Here is a 16,758-nt window from a genome sequence, read left to right on the forward strand (position 1 = left end):
TTGGAGAGAACATAGCTCCAGAGGGTGTAGAGAGAGATTAAACTGTTGCAGCAAAGACTGTATGTTCCTTTAATAATTCTTTCTGTTTTCCCCATAAACTATGCTTTCACCTAATCTCAGGGCCTGCCTACACAAAGTAGGGTTTTCATCTTGGTCTGCAGAGAAAGACCAGTATCATGTTTCACAAACACAACTGAAGGAAATAAACCCAACTTCATTACTCTTGAAGCACTGCATAATTAGATTACCAGCTTTGCAGATCAAGGATTGCTGCACAATATGATCTGATTTATTGTTCAGGCTCCAGGACATAACACTATTGAATGTACAGTATACTCAAAGTCACCATCAGGTTCTGTTGTAGCACAAATCCAGAGCTCACAACCTTTTCCAGCATAACTTGGGGCTTCCTGAGAACCTTCTTAAAGGCAAGACCATGAACAAAAGAGATCAGGCTCTCAAGGAAAAAGCTGATCCTCTCAGCCTGCTAACCTTCTCTGTGCTTGATGTGGCTGTCACAGTTTTGGTCACATACTGCTCAAAGAGCAGCACCAGGAGAACCCAGAGGAATTTGTCTCCTCCCACCGTAGTGATGAGCTGGGACAGGATGGGCAGGCGCCGGTGCTCCGGCACGTGGGGCAGGGCATCCACAAACACACGAATGATCTTGATCACCACCTCCTCCACGCTTCCTGAGGACTCTGACAGGTCACTGTCTTCAGCCTGTGAACACAGAGCAGTTGAAACAGGTTACTGCAAATGGGTACAAGGTCTTTCTTGCAACTTCAGAAAATAAGAGAAAGCACTACATGCCAGGTAACAGCACTGCCAAATGCATAATGACAAGGAAGACATAAGTGTTCCAAAATAAAGTTTTTAATAATACAGTTCCTTTTCAGTGTTAAAGGAAGATGCCTCAAATAAAATTTAAAAAACTAAAAAACAAAAAAACCCTAAAAAAATAAAAAAAAAAAAGAAAAGAAAAAGAAAAACTCTATTTGGGCATCAGCTGAAACAAACAAGACACTTCCATGAGAAAGCAAAGCAAAGCCACATCCTAGAGAAAACTTTGCTTGAGTTAGGGTCTTATATTCAAGGGCCTAGGAAAATTAATATTCATGGGCTACATGCTCTCAAGTAACATTAGTCTCCTCCCACATGTAATAATAGTGTGCCACAAATAATTTGTCATAGAAACTTGTGTGGGCTGCTAGGAAAGGTTTTAAAGAAAAAAATTAAAGAAATCAATTTGTCTCTCTTTTTATATAACAGTGAACTAGAAGAAGATGAAAAGTTTGTACGCATATAATTAAAAATAGTCTGGGAAATCCTCAGCCCATTATTGAAGACATTTTTTCCCCAATTTATTTTTCCATGACACTTATGCATCATGTTTAAATCTAATTATGATCAAGAATTAAGATTTCTTAGGTGCAAGTGAAATCTGAATGAAGAAAAGGTTGATTTGAAAAACGAGGATCTATTTTTGTTTTGGTTTATAGCCATTTATCTAGGAGGTCCAGGCAAAACCAAGAAAAGCCCCACAAACACCAGCTGGAAGAGTGAAAGCACTTCCTCTTCTTTAAGATCCTGTCTACTTTTCCTATGACCATGACATATTACAGGACTAATTACCAGATTCTTCCTTTTAATGGTTCCTCTGCTGAACTTGTCTGCTATTTTTATGATTAAAAGCTTGAAGTATGTTTCAGGTCCTCTCCATGTATAGTCGTGGTAATTTTGGCTAAGCCATTTATAGAGTGCAGGAACTCAAAAGACTGAAAAGCAGCAGCAGTCCAATGAACTTCGTCAGAGACAGAGGAAGTCTGAATTACATTATATTACAAACAATTTACTGTCTGTCAAGATAATCCTAGAGTAGGTGACAACTTATTCTACCACCAATATTCCAAATAATTTATTAAATTTAATTTCCATTAAATAGACAAATGTACCTGTATAAGAGCAGGAATAACCATCTGCACTGTCTTGTTAATTACTTGGAAAGTGTAGGTATCATCCAGACGCAAGACATTTGCTCCCATGAATGTAAAAATGGGCATAATGTTATGAAGAACTTTATCCTGGAAAAGAACAAATGAAATTACTTCATGCTGCTGTGCATATTAATCCTTAAGGCATTTCTCATTCTCACAAATGACACTAGAATCCTATTAAAAAAAACCCCAAACCCAAAAGAGAATCATGATTACCTTTCAAAATCTCCCTAAGTGAGTTTTAAATGCATACTGTCCCTTTACTTACTGTGTGATTGGTAGTGTTCTAAACATTATTTAGAAACCAAGACACACATCTAAGCCAGTAATCAGAGAGTGGAAATTGAGAGTTTAGTGTGATAAAACATCTTGTATCCTTCCACTCAGTGCCAGCTGAATACAAGTAAAACCAGCTGCAGAAGCACAAATGTGGCTGTGGTACAGATAACAGTGATTTTCCCACCCACCTTTTTTTGTATCTGTAAATATCCACAGTCATGCAGTGGAAACCAACCATGCTTGTTTCAGGTTTTGGCTTTTGGGGGGCCTAGACTGTAATCACAGGAACCAATTTTAAGAAGGCTGTGTTAGAGGTGTCCCTTAGCTCAAAAGTTAGTTACCTAGATTTTGCCAGGACTTAGGGCAATAAATTATGGGCAAATTTTTCATTTAGTTTTAGTGACTGGAAGAAGTGTTTTAGATTTTGAAAGTGAGACGAAGTGAATACAAAATGTTTCCTTCTATTCTGACCTTGAAAATTTTGTCAGAGCCAATAAAAATGTCAAATAAGTGCCTGGTTCTATAGCAGGTGATGGCAGTAAGATGGAAACAAAAAACCCTGAACAAACCACATAATCCTCCAAAAAATTATCAAAAACATAAGTTTTGTCTTTCAGAAAACATGCTACCCCTTCCAAACATGTGGAGAAAATATTGAGGTGAATATAAAGATGCAAACTGGGTTTGATACTCCTGTATACATTTTGCTGGTTTAGAGTTTCAAAGCAAAGCATCTTAGAACATTGTCCAGTCAAATTTCGGCCCATACAAGAAAAGGCCTGTTTCTTGGTCAATTAAAATCAGAATAACCCAGTTTTATTAACTACAATTACATTTTTCAATGTTGTACAAGATAGGAACTTGTAAGAATGCACATGCTATCAGGCCAGGTGTTTTCCCTTTTAATATAAAAAAGCAGGAGAAAGAAGGAACAAGGCATGAGAACTGTGACCACAGTGGGAAGGGGAGGCAAGGCTGGTGTCAGAAAGCTTCTTCCACTTCTACTGCACTCCACTGTGAGCCCTAAATGGTGGTGACCAAAACATCAAGACAGAGATTTGTTTTCAACTAAAATGCAATAGAAAGCCCTGAAAGAGCAGGGAACCTGTCCATTTTGCCTCCGGCTCCTTTTGAGGAAGTTCTTCCCCACAGAACAGATGTGTATGTTCTTCACTCTACCCAATATTTGGAAACCAAAGACAAGAGCCAACGCATAAATTCCAGGTGTTACTTACAGGAAACATGCCAGCCACAGCACCAAGGAGCAGCAGAGCATGGTGGTGGGTCTGGGGCATTTTAGAAATCCTGATGCACTGAACTATCAGTTCCACGTTGAATTTTTCTTTGTCCAGGATATCTGCAGGTAAAAATATTCACTGATTAACACATTAATGGTCAGCCATGTAGGAATAAACAGTACACTCAAGCACTGTTTTGAGTTTGCAAACCATACCTAATGGATCTACAAAAAATGATTAGGAAGGCAAACTTGTATGCCCTTATCGAGAAACCTCTCTCTCTTCAATGAAACAGTGTAGACTGAAGAAAAAAAAACAAGTTAGAGGCCATTGTTTTAATGCTGACCTGGTGAGAGAATTACCAAGAGATGAGTTTGGTGATTTTTACCTGCTGGGACCTTGCTACCATCTGGTGACAATTTCTGACAGATGTTCAGCAGGCAGCTCAGGATCAGCTGCTTTGTATATTCCATATTTTCTTCTTCTGATGCCATGGGTTCCAGACACCTACACATTCATGAAAAAAATGAGATGAAAAAAATATGACCAAACTGCATATTAAGATACTAATAAGAAACTGCAATTTTAATTCCACATAAGTTTTAAACTGAGGCTTCCAAAAAGTCTTTGCCAGAAGTTTTGGCAAAGTTTCTTTGCCAGAAGTTTCTTTTTTTGTTGTTTTCAAGTGCATCAACTGGTCTAATAAAAGACATTTATCAAAGCACTGCCAAAAACATGAGTATAACCTGGACTATAATTGCCAATCTACATACAAGCAAGTCATAAGGAAAGAAAGGCAAACACACAATCTATATATAAACTGTCCTAAGTGTCTGGATGGAAAAACAGTAATTTCCTTAAGCTGCACTGGACTAAGATTGTTCCATAATGTGTTGGGAGGAATTTAAAAGCTTAGAGAATTGTAATAGCTCTGCTGAAAACAAGAGTCCTGCCAGTTATCCCAATTTTAGGACAGGTGTCATCCTTCTTGGCAATCCCAAGCCCTCTGCCTGATAAAGTTTTCACACAAGAGAAGCTATGCATCAGGTAAAAATCTTACTGTTTCAAAGGGAAACAAATCGTAGTAACTTCCCATTCCCCTCCTCTGATTAAGAAGCTGAAAAAGGCAAGCTGAGCTACAAGACATAACAACAAAGCAGAGACACAGCAGCCCGTATCTCCCTGCTTTACAGTGTCTGCTGCAGAAGAGAAGGCCGCAGGGCTCTGCTGTGGGGGCACCATTACCTGCTCAGAAGGTTGAAAAGTGCAGGTACCAACGCCTGCGGCCGCCGAAGCTTCTTCTTATGCTGCAGCAACTCCAGAATAAGCATCACCCTCTGCCAGCTGAAGGGCCTCGCTTCTGGTGCCAATTCTGCATCTTGAGGCTTTCTAAAAAGACAAGACAAACAGTAAGGGATTTGCAAAGGAAATGCTCCAGTGCTTCAGGAAACACGCTCACGCAGCCAAGTAAAAAAGGACAATTTTTCTTTCACACGGTAATGTATGTCCTTTACTGCTGCTCCCTGGAGAGGTGGCAATGTGGGGGCTTTTGATTGAAGCTGCAACACATTTTAAACAAACAACAACAAAAAATTCAGACCAAAGTTGAAAAAACAAGTTTTTATTGGAAACACTCCTGGATGTGGGGAGAAAAAAAAATCTGTTACCAGGTAACTGTCCAAATGATGATCTGCTTGCCATCCAGGAAACCTGCTTCTCTGGAACTATGAGTGGTTAACACACTGACTGTGCAGTCAGTGGGGGTTATGTGAGCCTGTGTGTCTGTAAATTGTGACAGGTAGAGTTTACAGATGGGTCAATCTACAGATGATGATTATTCAAAATGGTCAAGTGAAGGAAAATTAGAAAAGCTATTTGAGGTCAAACCAGGAAAATTAACTCAATATCCCGTTTCAATATGTATGAAAGAATGTTTAAAGAGAGTAAGTACAGTGAACAAAACAGTTCCTTATTAGAATGGAGAGAAGAAACAGGACAAAGGTCTAAAAATTAGTGATTATATTACCATCTTATTGGAAACAAAATACTGTTCTTCGGTCAACTAACAAATATTTTGTTAGGTTGTAGCCAAGTGTATGTAATTTGTCCATGCACCTATATTTAAAACTAACTTTACTATTAACAAAAATTAAGGTTCAAGATGAATTCTTGTGTCAAGATTCTATAACAGCAACTGTCAACATTAAATATACTGGATTTTTAAATATATTTTGACTATATTTCCATCAGTTCTCAAACAGCGACATGAGTTGGTTTTCTCATCCAAATGTAGCTTGGATTTATTTTACTGTGGACAGGAAAAGAAGAAATAGTTGCTTGTGTTTTCAGTACAAACTACGCGATGCATTAAGACAAGTGGTATTTTCAAACTGCACAGGTACTTGTGGGTTTCTAGTTATTTTACCTCTGTTGCTGCATTTTCTGCCTTCTAGTCTGTTGAACAGTGGCCAGACTTTTGCTTTTCTCAGGAGGCTCCAGTTCTCTGACAATCTGCTCAGCACACACTGTAATCTGAAACAGATTACAGTTTTGTTTTCTGTACATTTCTGTACATTGTTAACTGTTAACAATGCAAGCACCAATGAATAATTGGTCACATCACATATCTGTGCCCTGCCTTTTTTAAAAAACACATCCCTTTCATGCACATACGGGTACATAATCCACATATTCCTGTCATATCGCAGAAAATGAAAATCAGTGCAGCAGAAAAGGAGTGCCTTCTGCTGAATTCATTCACTTAGTGCAGCAAATGACTGACTGGTGGCTTTTAAAGAAAAACCTTTTTAAAGCAGTAATTTAACAAACTTTTCATGCCGTTAATGCTATCCTATTTTTTGACAAAAAGCTTCCCATTCCTTTCCTGCTAAAAATGATATAAAGAACAAGTGTTACTGAATGCAGGTGACACAAAGTCACACTGCAACAGGTTTGAAGATATTTCTGTGTCCTGGAGGTTGCCACTTACCCCTTTAAATACACTGCTGATTGTCTGGGCACAAAGGGGGTTCTTACAGTTCAAGAGTAAGTCAAACAATACTTTTAGTAGCTTCTGTTGCACCATCCCATCTGACACAGCTGCAAAGAATGGCTTGGTAATCTACAAAAGGGGAAAAAAAGGATGCAGAGAGGTTTACTTAAAGAGGTTTACTTTAACTGTTTAAGAGGGTAACAAAATCACAAGGTGTGGAATTAATATGTTGGATTCTGTATGACACACCCCATCATGAAGTATTGCAAAAATTTGCATATTAACTACATATTTGTATATACCCAGGAATCTTAAAGATGCAAATCACATACGTTGAAAAATATCCAACAGACAAACTGATTTCTGGAATTTTTCACATAACTTGACTGGTATGGGGAAAAAACTTGCTGTTGCCAGCCTTTGGGAAGTTCATGCCAACACCTGGCCAATACAGGGCCGAATTTGTAGCTTCCTTCAAACGAAACAATTTCTAACCCACTTTTGTTGAAATTTTTTCCTTTGTTGAAAGGAAATTTTGTTGAAATTTTTTCCTCAGATGAAAAACATTAAGTAAAGCTCTTGCCTGACCAACAAAAACCTAAAACCTGTTGAACAGTAGTATCAGTAACAATACAGGAATTCATTTGTGTGCAAATACAGTATTGCTATTTTGTGCCTGTCAAAATGCAAAAAGTAGAGCAAGCAGCAATATCTCTAAGAGTTCAAGTTTTGCACCCAGTTCAGATGTTTCAAAGACACTACGGAGTCAACGAAATCTTGTAGTAAAAAAAAGACAGGTTGAAAGCTATGGACTCCTCCACACAGAAAGAGTCCTTGTAAATCCAATCTCAAACACTGCTAGCCGCTTTAAGCATAAAAATAAATAAAAGCTATTTCATAAAGCCATACCTGCCCAAGTGCTGTGATCTGAAATGGTGGAATTTCTTCATATATTTTCTTGGAAGCATGCAGACTTTTGATGAATAAATCCAGACTCTGCTGATTCTTGCACAGGAGGGTTGCTGAATATTCATTAAACTTTCCAAGGATTAGATGCAGGAGAATGACTTCATCTTTTAACATTGCCTCAGGTTTGTTAAAGACTTTCTCTAGCAAACGGTCTAGTGCAGGCAAGAGGTGAGAGAGAACCATCTGCAAACAGAGAAAATGTGTAACAGAAGTTTTTGTCCATTCTCAATTTAACAACTTTCCAGTAGCACAGCTTCATTTTACTGCAGCATCCCCTCTCTCGGGCCACACTGCATTTTAGGTAACGGCTGTTCAACTGGAAAAATACAAGACATAATATGAGATTACCCCAAGTACCTGCTCATCTGCTCCTTAGCTATTCTCCTTTGCAGAGCAGTATTTCCTAATTTCAAAGTACAGAAACAAGTAATTTTTCCACAAAACCCAAATGTAAAGCAAAACCACTTACCCCCTCTACGCAGTTCACAATCTTTTCAAGACACATACAACTGAATAGAATATAACACATCTAATTTTACTCATTTTTTTGAACTTAGAAGTCATATATTTTCCAGCACTTGGAGAATTCTGAATTTGCTAGATAAGAGTAGCTTAATATATATGAAAGAAATCCACAGTACTACTTAATACCTTGCAGTACTCTACAGAAAACTCTATGTTCACTAACCCAGGAAACACATTTCTTCTGTAACAATCTCTTCTGAAACAGTCTCTTTTAGGAATATCAAGGGAGTTTCCTTAAAAATTCCAAGGCAAAATGTTGTGGCCGTTACATTCCTGGAAGTAGCATGCAGGTTTTATGTTTCATTAAACCATACTTTGCAGCTATACTGCATATTGTTGGAGGTGTTAACTTAATACCTAATAGTCTAATACATTATGGAATGATTTAACAGCATTACTACTAAATGAAATGTGATTTTGGCATTTCACTCAAGTGCAGAATACATAAAAAAAACCAAAAGGCAGCACTTACTTCACCATGGATTTCATGAAGAATTTTCATTAAATTTCTTGCAATATATGATGGGAAAATGGGGCTCTGTACGCAATCAAGTATGTTTTCCAAAGCTTCCAACAATTTTTTCTTCTGAGATTTCTGTTTTGGCTGTGTCTCAAGCTCCTCAAATAGAGTTCCCATAATCTAGTTCATGAGCAAAATGAAAATTAAGTTCTGTTCTTGCAATAAAAATGCCTTAAAACAACAATTATTTGATGCTTTCATGACATTGCAATCTAGATATAAGCAGAGTTCTTCATCTGGAAATAAACCAGCATTAATGCCTCTTAGCTTCTCAGCTCTCTGCATGTAATAAGTCACTTGAATGTTTTTATAGTTCTGAAAAAAATTATAAATCAGTCCACATATAGTGGACATATATAGTGTATAATTGTATAAAGACAATTAACTTTCCTGGTTAACTTGATTTCTTTTATGTAAGACAGAAGCTCACAGCAATAGATAAAACCTGTATTAATGTATACCTTGATTAAAAAAATACCTGTGCTATGTATGTAGGGTCAGACACAATCTCTTCTGTCTTTTGTTCCAAATGCTGAAGGACAGGATGGAATAGAGACTCCTTTACTCCTCTCAAGGAATGGAGGCAGTTGAGAGCAGCCCTTCGAACTTCACTCACAGGACTACCCAAGTTAATTAGCAAAGATATCACCACTGCAAGAAGGAGGGAAGAAGAAAAAGAACAGAGTTAAGTGAGTGGTGAAAATTTTACTGTAGCTGTCCCTGAGGAGGCATCAACATTACTTTGGAATTAAGAAGTCTTTTCACTGTAAACCTCTAGGGTACATAAAACCAACACGAGTCTCAGATTCATGACTCTGAATTTCATCACAGTCCTTAGATTCACATTTAAGCTCAGAGTTCATATATTGCTACTGACTGTCACACCCTGACACTGCACAGACAGTAATGTCTTGTTACTGACTCCTTGCACAGCACTGTGCTCCTTTAACACTTTTAAAATTAAAAAAAATAAGGTTCCTTCATTTCAAGCTTAAACTTGCACCAGTGAACCAGCAAGAGAATTGTCTCAGCCCAGTGCAGCTAAACATCAGTAACTCGAGATATCCTTCATGGTACAGAACATAGTAAAACTGCACAAAATTAAAAAGTACTGTGATTGAGTTCTAAGATGAGAGACAGAGATAGATAGATAGATAGGTAGATAGATAGATAGACAGATAGTATTTTACTTTACCCGGAGATGATGGTGATAGCAGTTGTTTCTTTTTCTGGTTTGTTTGTGATTCAAGCAGTGCATAGCCAATATACAGAGCCTGAGTCTGTAGCATTGCACTAACTTCATAGTTCAGTTGATTTGAAAGGTTATAACTGTAAGTCCATAAAATGGAAAGGAATTTGAAGAGAAACTCTGAATCTTTTAGATGTACCTTTGATTTAACACAATGGAAAAGGAAAAAAAAAGGAAAAAGCACTTGTTTAATTTATTTGACAAACTACTACTGAAAACATTTGATAAACCACCCCACCCACTTCAAAAGGGGTACATGAAAGAGAACTTTGTCTCAGAAAAACAGAGAAACAGTGTCTTTTGGGAAGGTTTTTGAGTAAATGCTGCATGTATATCCAAGTCCAGACATTATTTACTTATGCATAAGAAAAACCATTAGATGATGTAATATCAAAAAAGGAAACACAAAATTTCTCCTAGAAGTTTTCCTTTAAGTTTCTGTATTTAAACACTACCAAATTTTACAAAGCAATCCTTTGCCACACTACCAGATTAGAACCAAAACTTTTGCTCAAACTTGAGGCTCTTGATCTTGCCCTGCAAATCAGTGTTGCTTTCATCTTTGCCTCAACTAGTACATTTGTGGGGTTTTTTTATTATTTTCTTAACTTTAGTTTTCCATTATTACATTTAATTAGGTTTAAGTAACTTCCATCTCCTCACAGTGCTTGAATGCCACAAGCAGTGTTGCATGACCAGCTGATCATTTTTCTCAGTTTTCCTTAAAATTAATGCAACCATGTAGTAGTTGATGACTCATAATTCAGAGCAACAAATGCAAAAATAATACCTTGAATAAGAGATTCATCAATGCTCTGTACTGAAGAGCATTGCTTCCCTCACTAGCTCCACTGACAAGCAGGTCAAACAGCCCCAAAAGGAGGTGCAGGTAGTCTTTGCTATCTTGATGCAGAGATTCAGGATTCCACCAAGATTCCTCTAAAAAATGCAAGTTATAATTAAGATACAGCAGGTGCAGAGGAACACCCTCAGAAATCAGGAGAAAACAGACATCTCTAGCTAAAAGAGGACAATACATTTGGTTGATTTCATGTTCACAAGTAAGTAATCTTTACAGATGTCAATAACAAAGGAGAAAGTTAGGGAAGCAACATCTTGATTCCAGCAACTTCTGAAGGAAAAAAAAATTAACTTTCCTTTTTCACTTATGCAAGGGACAGGCAAAATCTTAACACCTACCTTCTGAAAAGGACAGGGGAGCTTTTAGGCCATTAATGAAGTTTTTCAACAAGAACAGGACCATAGCTGACTCCTCTGCATGAGCAGTCTCATCACTATTGAGCTTTTCTATATATGCACTTAACAAGTCTTTAGGCACCAAAATTTCCTCTGCTGTTTCAACAGACCAATTTAGAGGAGTTTCCTGTAAATGAAAATAGATTCTAATGTATTCTGTCACAATTCTATGCAACAGAAAACAGAAATTCAGCATTAAAATTCAGCAACATTTAATTTCCAACCTCCAAAGAGGTATCCTTATGGAGTGAATTACATTTCTGATTTTACATTGCAACTTGCATCTGCAGTTTTAAAACCTATGCCAGCTTTTTCTACCATAATTACGGTGTACAGAAATGAGGTAACAGAAGAGTAAAATATCAGTCTCTCTAAAATACCTCTTCAAAGGAATTTGGAATTGCAGCATTTCTGACAGTCAGTTTAACACTTTCATCTAGTTCTGTTCCAGAAAAATAATCCGCATCTTTCGGATACTTGCATGTACAAAAAATCATTAATGGAATAACCTGAGGTCAGAATAAATAATTACCATGTGCCACTACGTGTGTATACATGAGGGGATGTACACACAGAAACACAGCCCTGCTCACATGGGTTTCTTTTCTTTCACATAGAAAAAACCCTAAAGGTCTTTCTCAACAAAGTAAGTCAAGAAAATTCCAATGGAAACAACAAAATACTAGAGTAATTCTTAATGGCACAATTGCCAAGTGTGTTTTTACTCTGAGAAGAAATGAAGGTGAGATTTTTAAGTCCTTCTTAAAGTTTCTGAACCTGGCCTTCAGAAAAAACAATTTTAAAAACCTTCTTAATACTGTTTTCAGAACAAAGAAAATGCCCTCTTCACACTGTTAACATCTTACCTCTGCAGGTTCACAAGTTCTGAGATTTTGAATTTTTTTATCCAAGAAGCAGAAGACTCTGAGAGCCACTGGAAAATAATTTTCCTTCATCTGTGTATTGCAGCAGCACTGAACAAGCGCTGAACCAATTATGTGAGTAGTTACTTTCTGTCTCACACTGTCAGATTCTGTTTCAGCAACGAGTATCAGGTCATCAACCTTAGAAAAAAGAGTGGAGGACAAACAAAAATCAGTATGACAGTGGGACTTCACTATGACTAAACTGAACATGTAAATGAAAACTGGGGTAATACTGTGTACTTTCTATCACAGGTAAAAAGTTATTGTTCGCTGTAATTGTATTCTTTGAAACCTTGCAATGCACAAACAACAGCTCCTATGAACTACCCACAGGTATACTTGCTTCCTCTCTAGAAAATTTTTTTCAGGAAATGAAAAATTCCTCGGATTTACTTCCACTAATCATCTGTAAAAAAATCACTTCTTTTCCTTATGTAAAGGAAGAAATTGGTTTCATATGGATGGTATTACGGTTTGCTATTTTTATATATATATATATATATATATATATATACACACACACACACACATATATTTGCCTAGCAGCTTGATGATGGCATACTAGGGCCTAGAGCACTCACACAAACTGCTTCATACCACATTTGATTCCAGTCACCACCTGAAAAGTAAAACCTCTTTAAGGTTCAGTTGACATGGTAGACTTACCATTTGCAATAGTGAGGAAGGGTCCCCTGAAGTCAAGTTTCCAGAAAGAAGCAGAATAATTTTCTCATTGGCTACTCCAACCAACTCTGCAGACTTGGTAGATTTAATTGCATCTCCAAGAGCTACTCCAAGGGGAAAAAAAAATTAAATAGCCTAGGTATAAAATTCATGTATTAACATACTGGTGGCTCAATAATATTTAGAATCAGTCAAAAACATACTAAACAATTTCTACCTCTTTTCAAAGTTTTTTTAAGAAATCCATTTCTTAAAAAGTTAGTTACAGCATGATAGCCTGATAGTAATAGCCTGTCTCCTTCAATATGTGTTTAGGTTCAGTAAGGATGAGGTCCTAAGCTGCCACAAGTTTTCTCTTATCAAATTAGTTACAAGAAATGCTTTACCTTCTGGCCAGCCCTTCAGTAAAGGATGCAAGGAGCAGAGATCAGACTCTGACAAACAAACAGCCATTTTCCAATCTGAAGATTTGGAATTTGCATTAGTGATTATCATAAAAGGCAACAACTGCATTACTGCTGCATCTAGCAGTTCTTTCTTTTCTTTCAGAATCTCCTCTTTGACTAAAATTTTTACTGCTCTCTCCAAAACCTTGTACCTAAAAGAGAACAAATCACGTTGAAAATACATAACTCAATCACATCAGCAACATTTCTTTGATTTATTCTCTATCCTCCATGGTGATTTTCTGTATCTAAACAGCTGCAAGAACAAATAAGGAATTAATGGGAAATAGTATGAAAATAATTGAACATCTCTCCTGTAACTCAACATAGAAATAGCATAACAAAAAGCATTTGCAGAGAAACACAGTTTTTAAAGTATTCTTTATAGCTACTTTAAAAAAAAATTATACTGAAAGAAAGTAGACTGAAAAAAAAAAGCATGAACATACCATTTTCCATCCTTTGAAAGATCATCTTTCTGGAAAATGTTCAAAAGACTTGATACTACTACTTCTGGATTGACTTGTTCCCTGAAAATCTGAACCATAATCTAGAAAAATGAATGAAAATACAATATACAAACAGTTTACCACATCATAATGGAAAATGCATCTGCTATACCAAGTGGAAACAGATCAAATGTGACTAACTGATTCCTGCTGATCTTCATGTAATGAAAATATTATCAGGTAAAAGGAAGTACTAAGGCTGCCCATTATGCCCTGCTGATATGCTAAAGTATGGAGAATTTACTGAATGTGGAAATGTTTGGTAAAATTGATAAATGATATGTAAACTGTGTTATAATTAAATAAAAAATGCTTTTACTTCACATTGCATCTGGATCACAGAAATATAAGACACAGTAACAAAAGATACTAAACTTTAAAGGAGCACTCAGGTGTGTCTATTCCTATTTACTGCTGATCAAGAATGAATGAATACACAAGACCAATTCCACTAGTGCTAATAATATTCTCCACTACTACCAGCAGAAGCCATAAAGACAGACTGTTACTCCAGCTGGAAACAATCAGTACAATGCATACCAGAACCCTATCCAGTAAACCTGAGCTGGAGCTCAGGACTTTGCCACTATCAACTGATCAAATGACTCACATACGGAAAAACTCAACTGAGCACCTCTCACTAGAGTAATGTCTTGTGACTGCACCACTTTCCATCCGAAAGGCAGATAGTGTGGCTTGCCTTTTTATAGAAAAACCTACAGAATAAGCAGGAAGCATGCCTCAAATAATTATCAAAGATTTAAGTATGCTTCAGTAGCTACATTAAAATAAAAAGAAAACCAGAAATGATAAATTCACTTTAACTGCCAATACCTTGGGATGGATCAGGTAGCAGAGATTTGGGGGGAATTCATGAGATGGCAGACAACACGACTCCTAAATCTGTGCTGCGGCTTTATCCGGTTAAAGGATAAAAGTCATGCAATAAGGACACAAGGACAAGCAAGACAACTACACAGAATACATTCCAAACACACACATTCAAGACCAGGTAGAATCTTGCATGCCAGAAGGCACACACTTACCTCCAAAGAACTGAGAGCAGACATCACAACATCTCTGTTGTCATCCTTGAGCCGTCCAAAAATTGCTTCTTCTATGAAAGCCTGATCAAAGCCTTCCTGAAAAAAATAAAGAAAAACAGTGTCAAAGGGAAAATAAATAAAATAAATAAAATAAATAAAATAAAATTTGTCTGAAGAACACTTTAAAAGCATTTAATGAAGTATTTGAATTCTAGTGTAAGAGAAGTGGTAATATCATCTAAATTAAACCTCACAGGCAGACTTTCAATAACAAAAGAAAGTAAACTAGAAATATTTATTAACTTGGATTTTATGAGAATGTGAGCAATTTAACCAACAAGAACTATCCAGACTCCAGAATACGGGGAACAGAAGCCTACTGAAAATAACTATGAAAAGCAGTAAGGATGACATAGGCACAGTCATACCACTCATCTTCAACTGGTAAGTCTGGCAAACAGCTTTTTGAAGACATTCTGTGTTAAGTCAGTTCTGTAAGTGAGAGATGCAGACAAACCTTTGAAGTTTCAATAACATTTTTCAAATGCTGAAGAGCCAGGACCCGTACAGCAGGCTGAGGATGATTCAAACTAAGCAGAAGGGAGGTATCAGAGTCTTCCAGAAACTGAAATACAGACTTCACAGTGACCCCATTGCATGTTAAAAATACTTCAAATATAGGTAAGGATAATGGGAGACCTTCTTATGGCAATTTTTTGTACCAAAAGAAAACCTGCGTAATCAAGACCTAGAAAATTAAATTACAGTATGATGATATTGTATAACTGGTTTAAATTATTAAATTTCTTCACTATTGCAGACAGTTTTTGGAAGATAGATTGAAAAGTACAGTAAGCCACAGGCACCATTATGTCCTAGAAAAGCATTACGCTTATCTAAGGATTCTGAGAAAGCACTAGTGACAATGTCAGTGTGACAGAGCACAGACAGAAACTGTTAAAAAGGCATCCCTGCTAGTCCAATTGCGTGCACTTATCTCAGGAACCTTAAAAGCTGGAAGGGAGTCACATGCCTTTGTTCTGCATGCCTTGTTTTCCTGTTAATCCACTTGTTACTCAGACACAGAATCTGCGCCTTTGTTAAATCAGTGCAAAAATTCAGGAAGTGCTTCTTCTTGTACTTTGTCATATTTTCCCAAGTGCTTTCAGTCTTTCAACCATTGTAAACAACAGCCATAATACTAACCAGCTCTTATAATAAATTCCTTGGCCACATCTGTTGTAGTAATGCTTATGCCGTGTTAGGCTGAGCTTCCATTGCTCTTCAGAAATGGCACAGGAAGAACTCTGTGGTCACTCTATTCTTTCCTGTTACCGACTGCAAACATTCATAAAATCAGTGCAAGGAAAAGGACCAAGCCATCTTCTCTCAACAGTGATAAAGCTGTTTCTCAGCTTTCCCAAAACAGACACCTCTGCCACTGACAACATCCTTAAGTAAGATGAGGCCTTGCTGGGCACCACTGTGTCGTCACTATTGACCACTACAGTGGATGCAGTGGCCATGTTTCTAAGGAAAAAAAGTATTGGTGGCAATTGGAGCAGGTGGAAATGTATAAATTTTAACCAGAGAATAAAGCTAACACTCATGAGTCCTTCTGATAAAAAAAAAATTAAAAGACCTGATAGCTTTTGTTTTACCACAGTTTTGACCAAGCTCCTCCCACAATATTTTATCAAATTATGTGTGGGGGGGTTTTTGTTGTTGTTGTTTTTGTTTTGGTTTGGTTTTTTGTGGCAATGATAAGACATTTTGTTTATAAGGAAGAATAGAGAGCAGAATTCTGTCAAAAATCAGCCTTTTGACATGATAAGACCATATAAGAGCTAGGATCACAATCCTAACTACCTTGTACTTGCCACAGCTTAATGAAAGAGAAATAAATTGATGAAAAAGATTTTGGGCAGCTTCATCTGTGCAATCTTCCAGGTGCTTCTCCAAAACAGAGTCTAAGGCTTTAGGATACCTGCCAAAAGACAAAATCATCAATATTTTCTGCAGAGGATTATAGAAAAACATGTATTTACAAGAGAAATACAGGGAAAACCAAGGAAACTGAATGCACATACATTCATCCAGACCAGATATTTTAAGTGGCTT

At 37.0% G+C, this 16,758-nt stretch overlaps 1 protein-coding gene across 1 annotated transcript in view; it reads right to left on the reverse strand.

Moving 5' to 3' along the window:
- HEATR1 (HEAT repeat containing 1) overlaps nt 1-16,758 on the reverse strand; it is a 34,814-nt gene that overhangs the window by 9,412 nt on the left and 8,644 nt on the right. Inside the window, exons 11-30 of the mRNA XM_040059378.2 lie at nt 16,507-16,624; nt 15,155-15,262; nt 14,638-14,733; nt 13,532-13,632; nt 13,023-13,234; nt 12,619-12,740; nt 11,893-12,090; nt 10,970-11,153; nt 10,560-10,708; nt 9,716-9,908; nt 8,999-9,171; nt 8,473-8,640; nt 7,416-7,658; nt 6,504-6,635; nt 5,940-6,046; nt 4,760-4,903; nt 3,903-4,021; nt 3,512-3,633; nt 1,956-2,084; nt 493-723 (exon numbers count right to left, since the gene is read on the reverse strand). Of these exons, the coding sequence (XP_039915312.1) occupies nt 493-723; nt 1,956-2,084; nt 3,512-3,633; nt 3,903-4,021; nt 4,760-4,903; nt 5,940-6,046; nt 6,504-6,635; nt 7,416-7,658; nt 8,473-8,640; nt 8,999-9,171; nt 9,716-9,908; nt 10,560-10,708; nt 10,970-11,153; nt 11,893-12,090; nt 12,619-12,740; nt 13,023-13,234; nt 13,532-13,632; nt 14,638-14,733; nt 15,155-15,262; nt 16,507-16,624 (3,049 nt within the window). The remainder of the gene's footprint in view (nt 1-492; nt 724-1,955; nt 2,085-3,511; nt 3,634-3,902; nt 4,022-4,759; nt 4,904-5,939; nt 6,047-6,503; nt 6,636-7,415; nt 7,659-8,472; nt 8,641-8,998; nt 9,172-9,715; nt 9,909-10,559; nt 10,709-10,969; nt 11,154-11,892; nt 12,091-12,618; nt 12,741-13,022; nt 13,235-13,531; nt 13,633-14,637; nt 14,734-15,154; nt 15,263-16,506; nt 16,625-16,758) is intronic.

This window comes from Hirundo rustica, chromosome 3 (assembly GCF_015227805.2).
Source record: "Hirundo rustica isolate bHirRus1 chromosome 3, bHirRus1.pri.v3, whole genome shotgun sequence".
Classification (NCBI taxonomy): domain Eukaryota; kingdom Metazoa; phylum Chordata; class Aves; order Passeriformes; family Hirundinidae; genus Hirundo; species Hirundo rustica.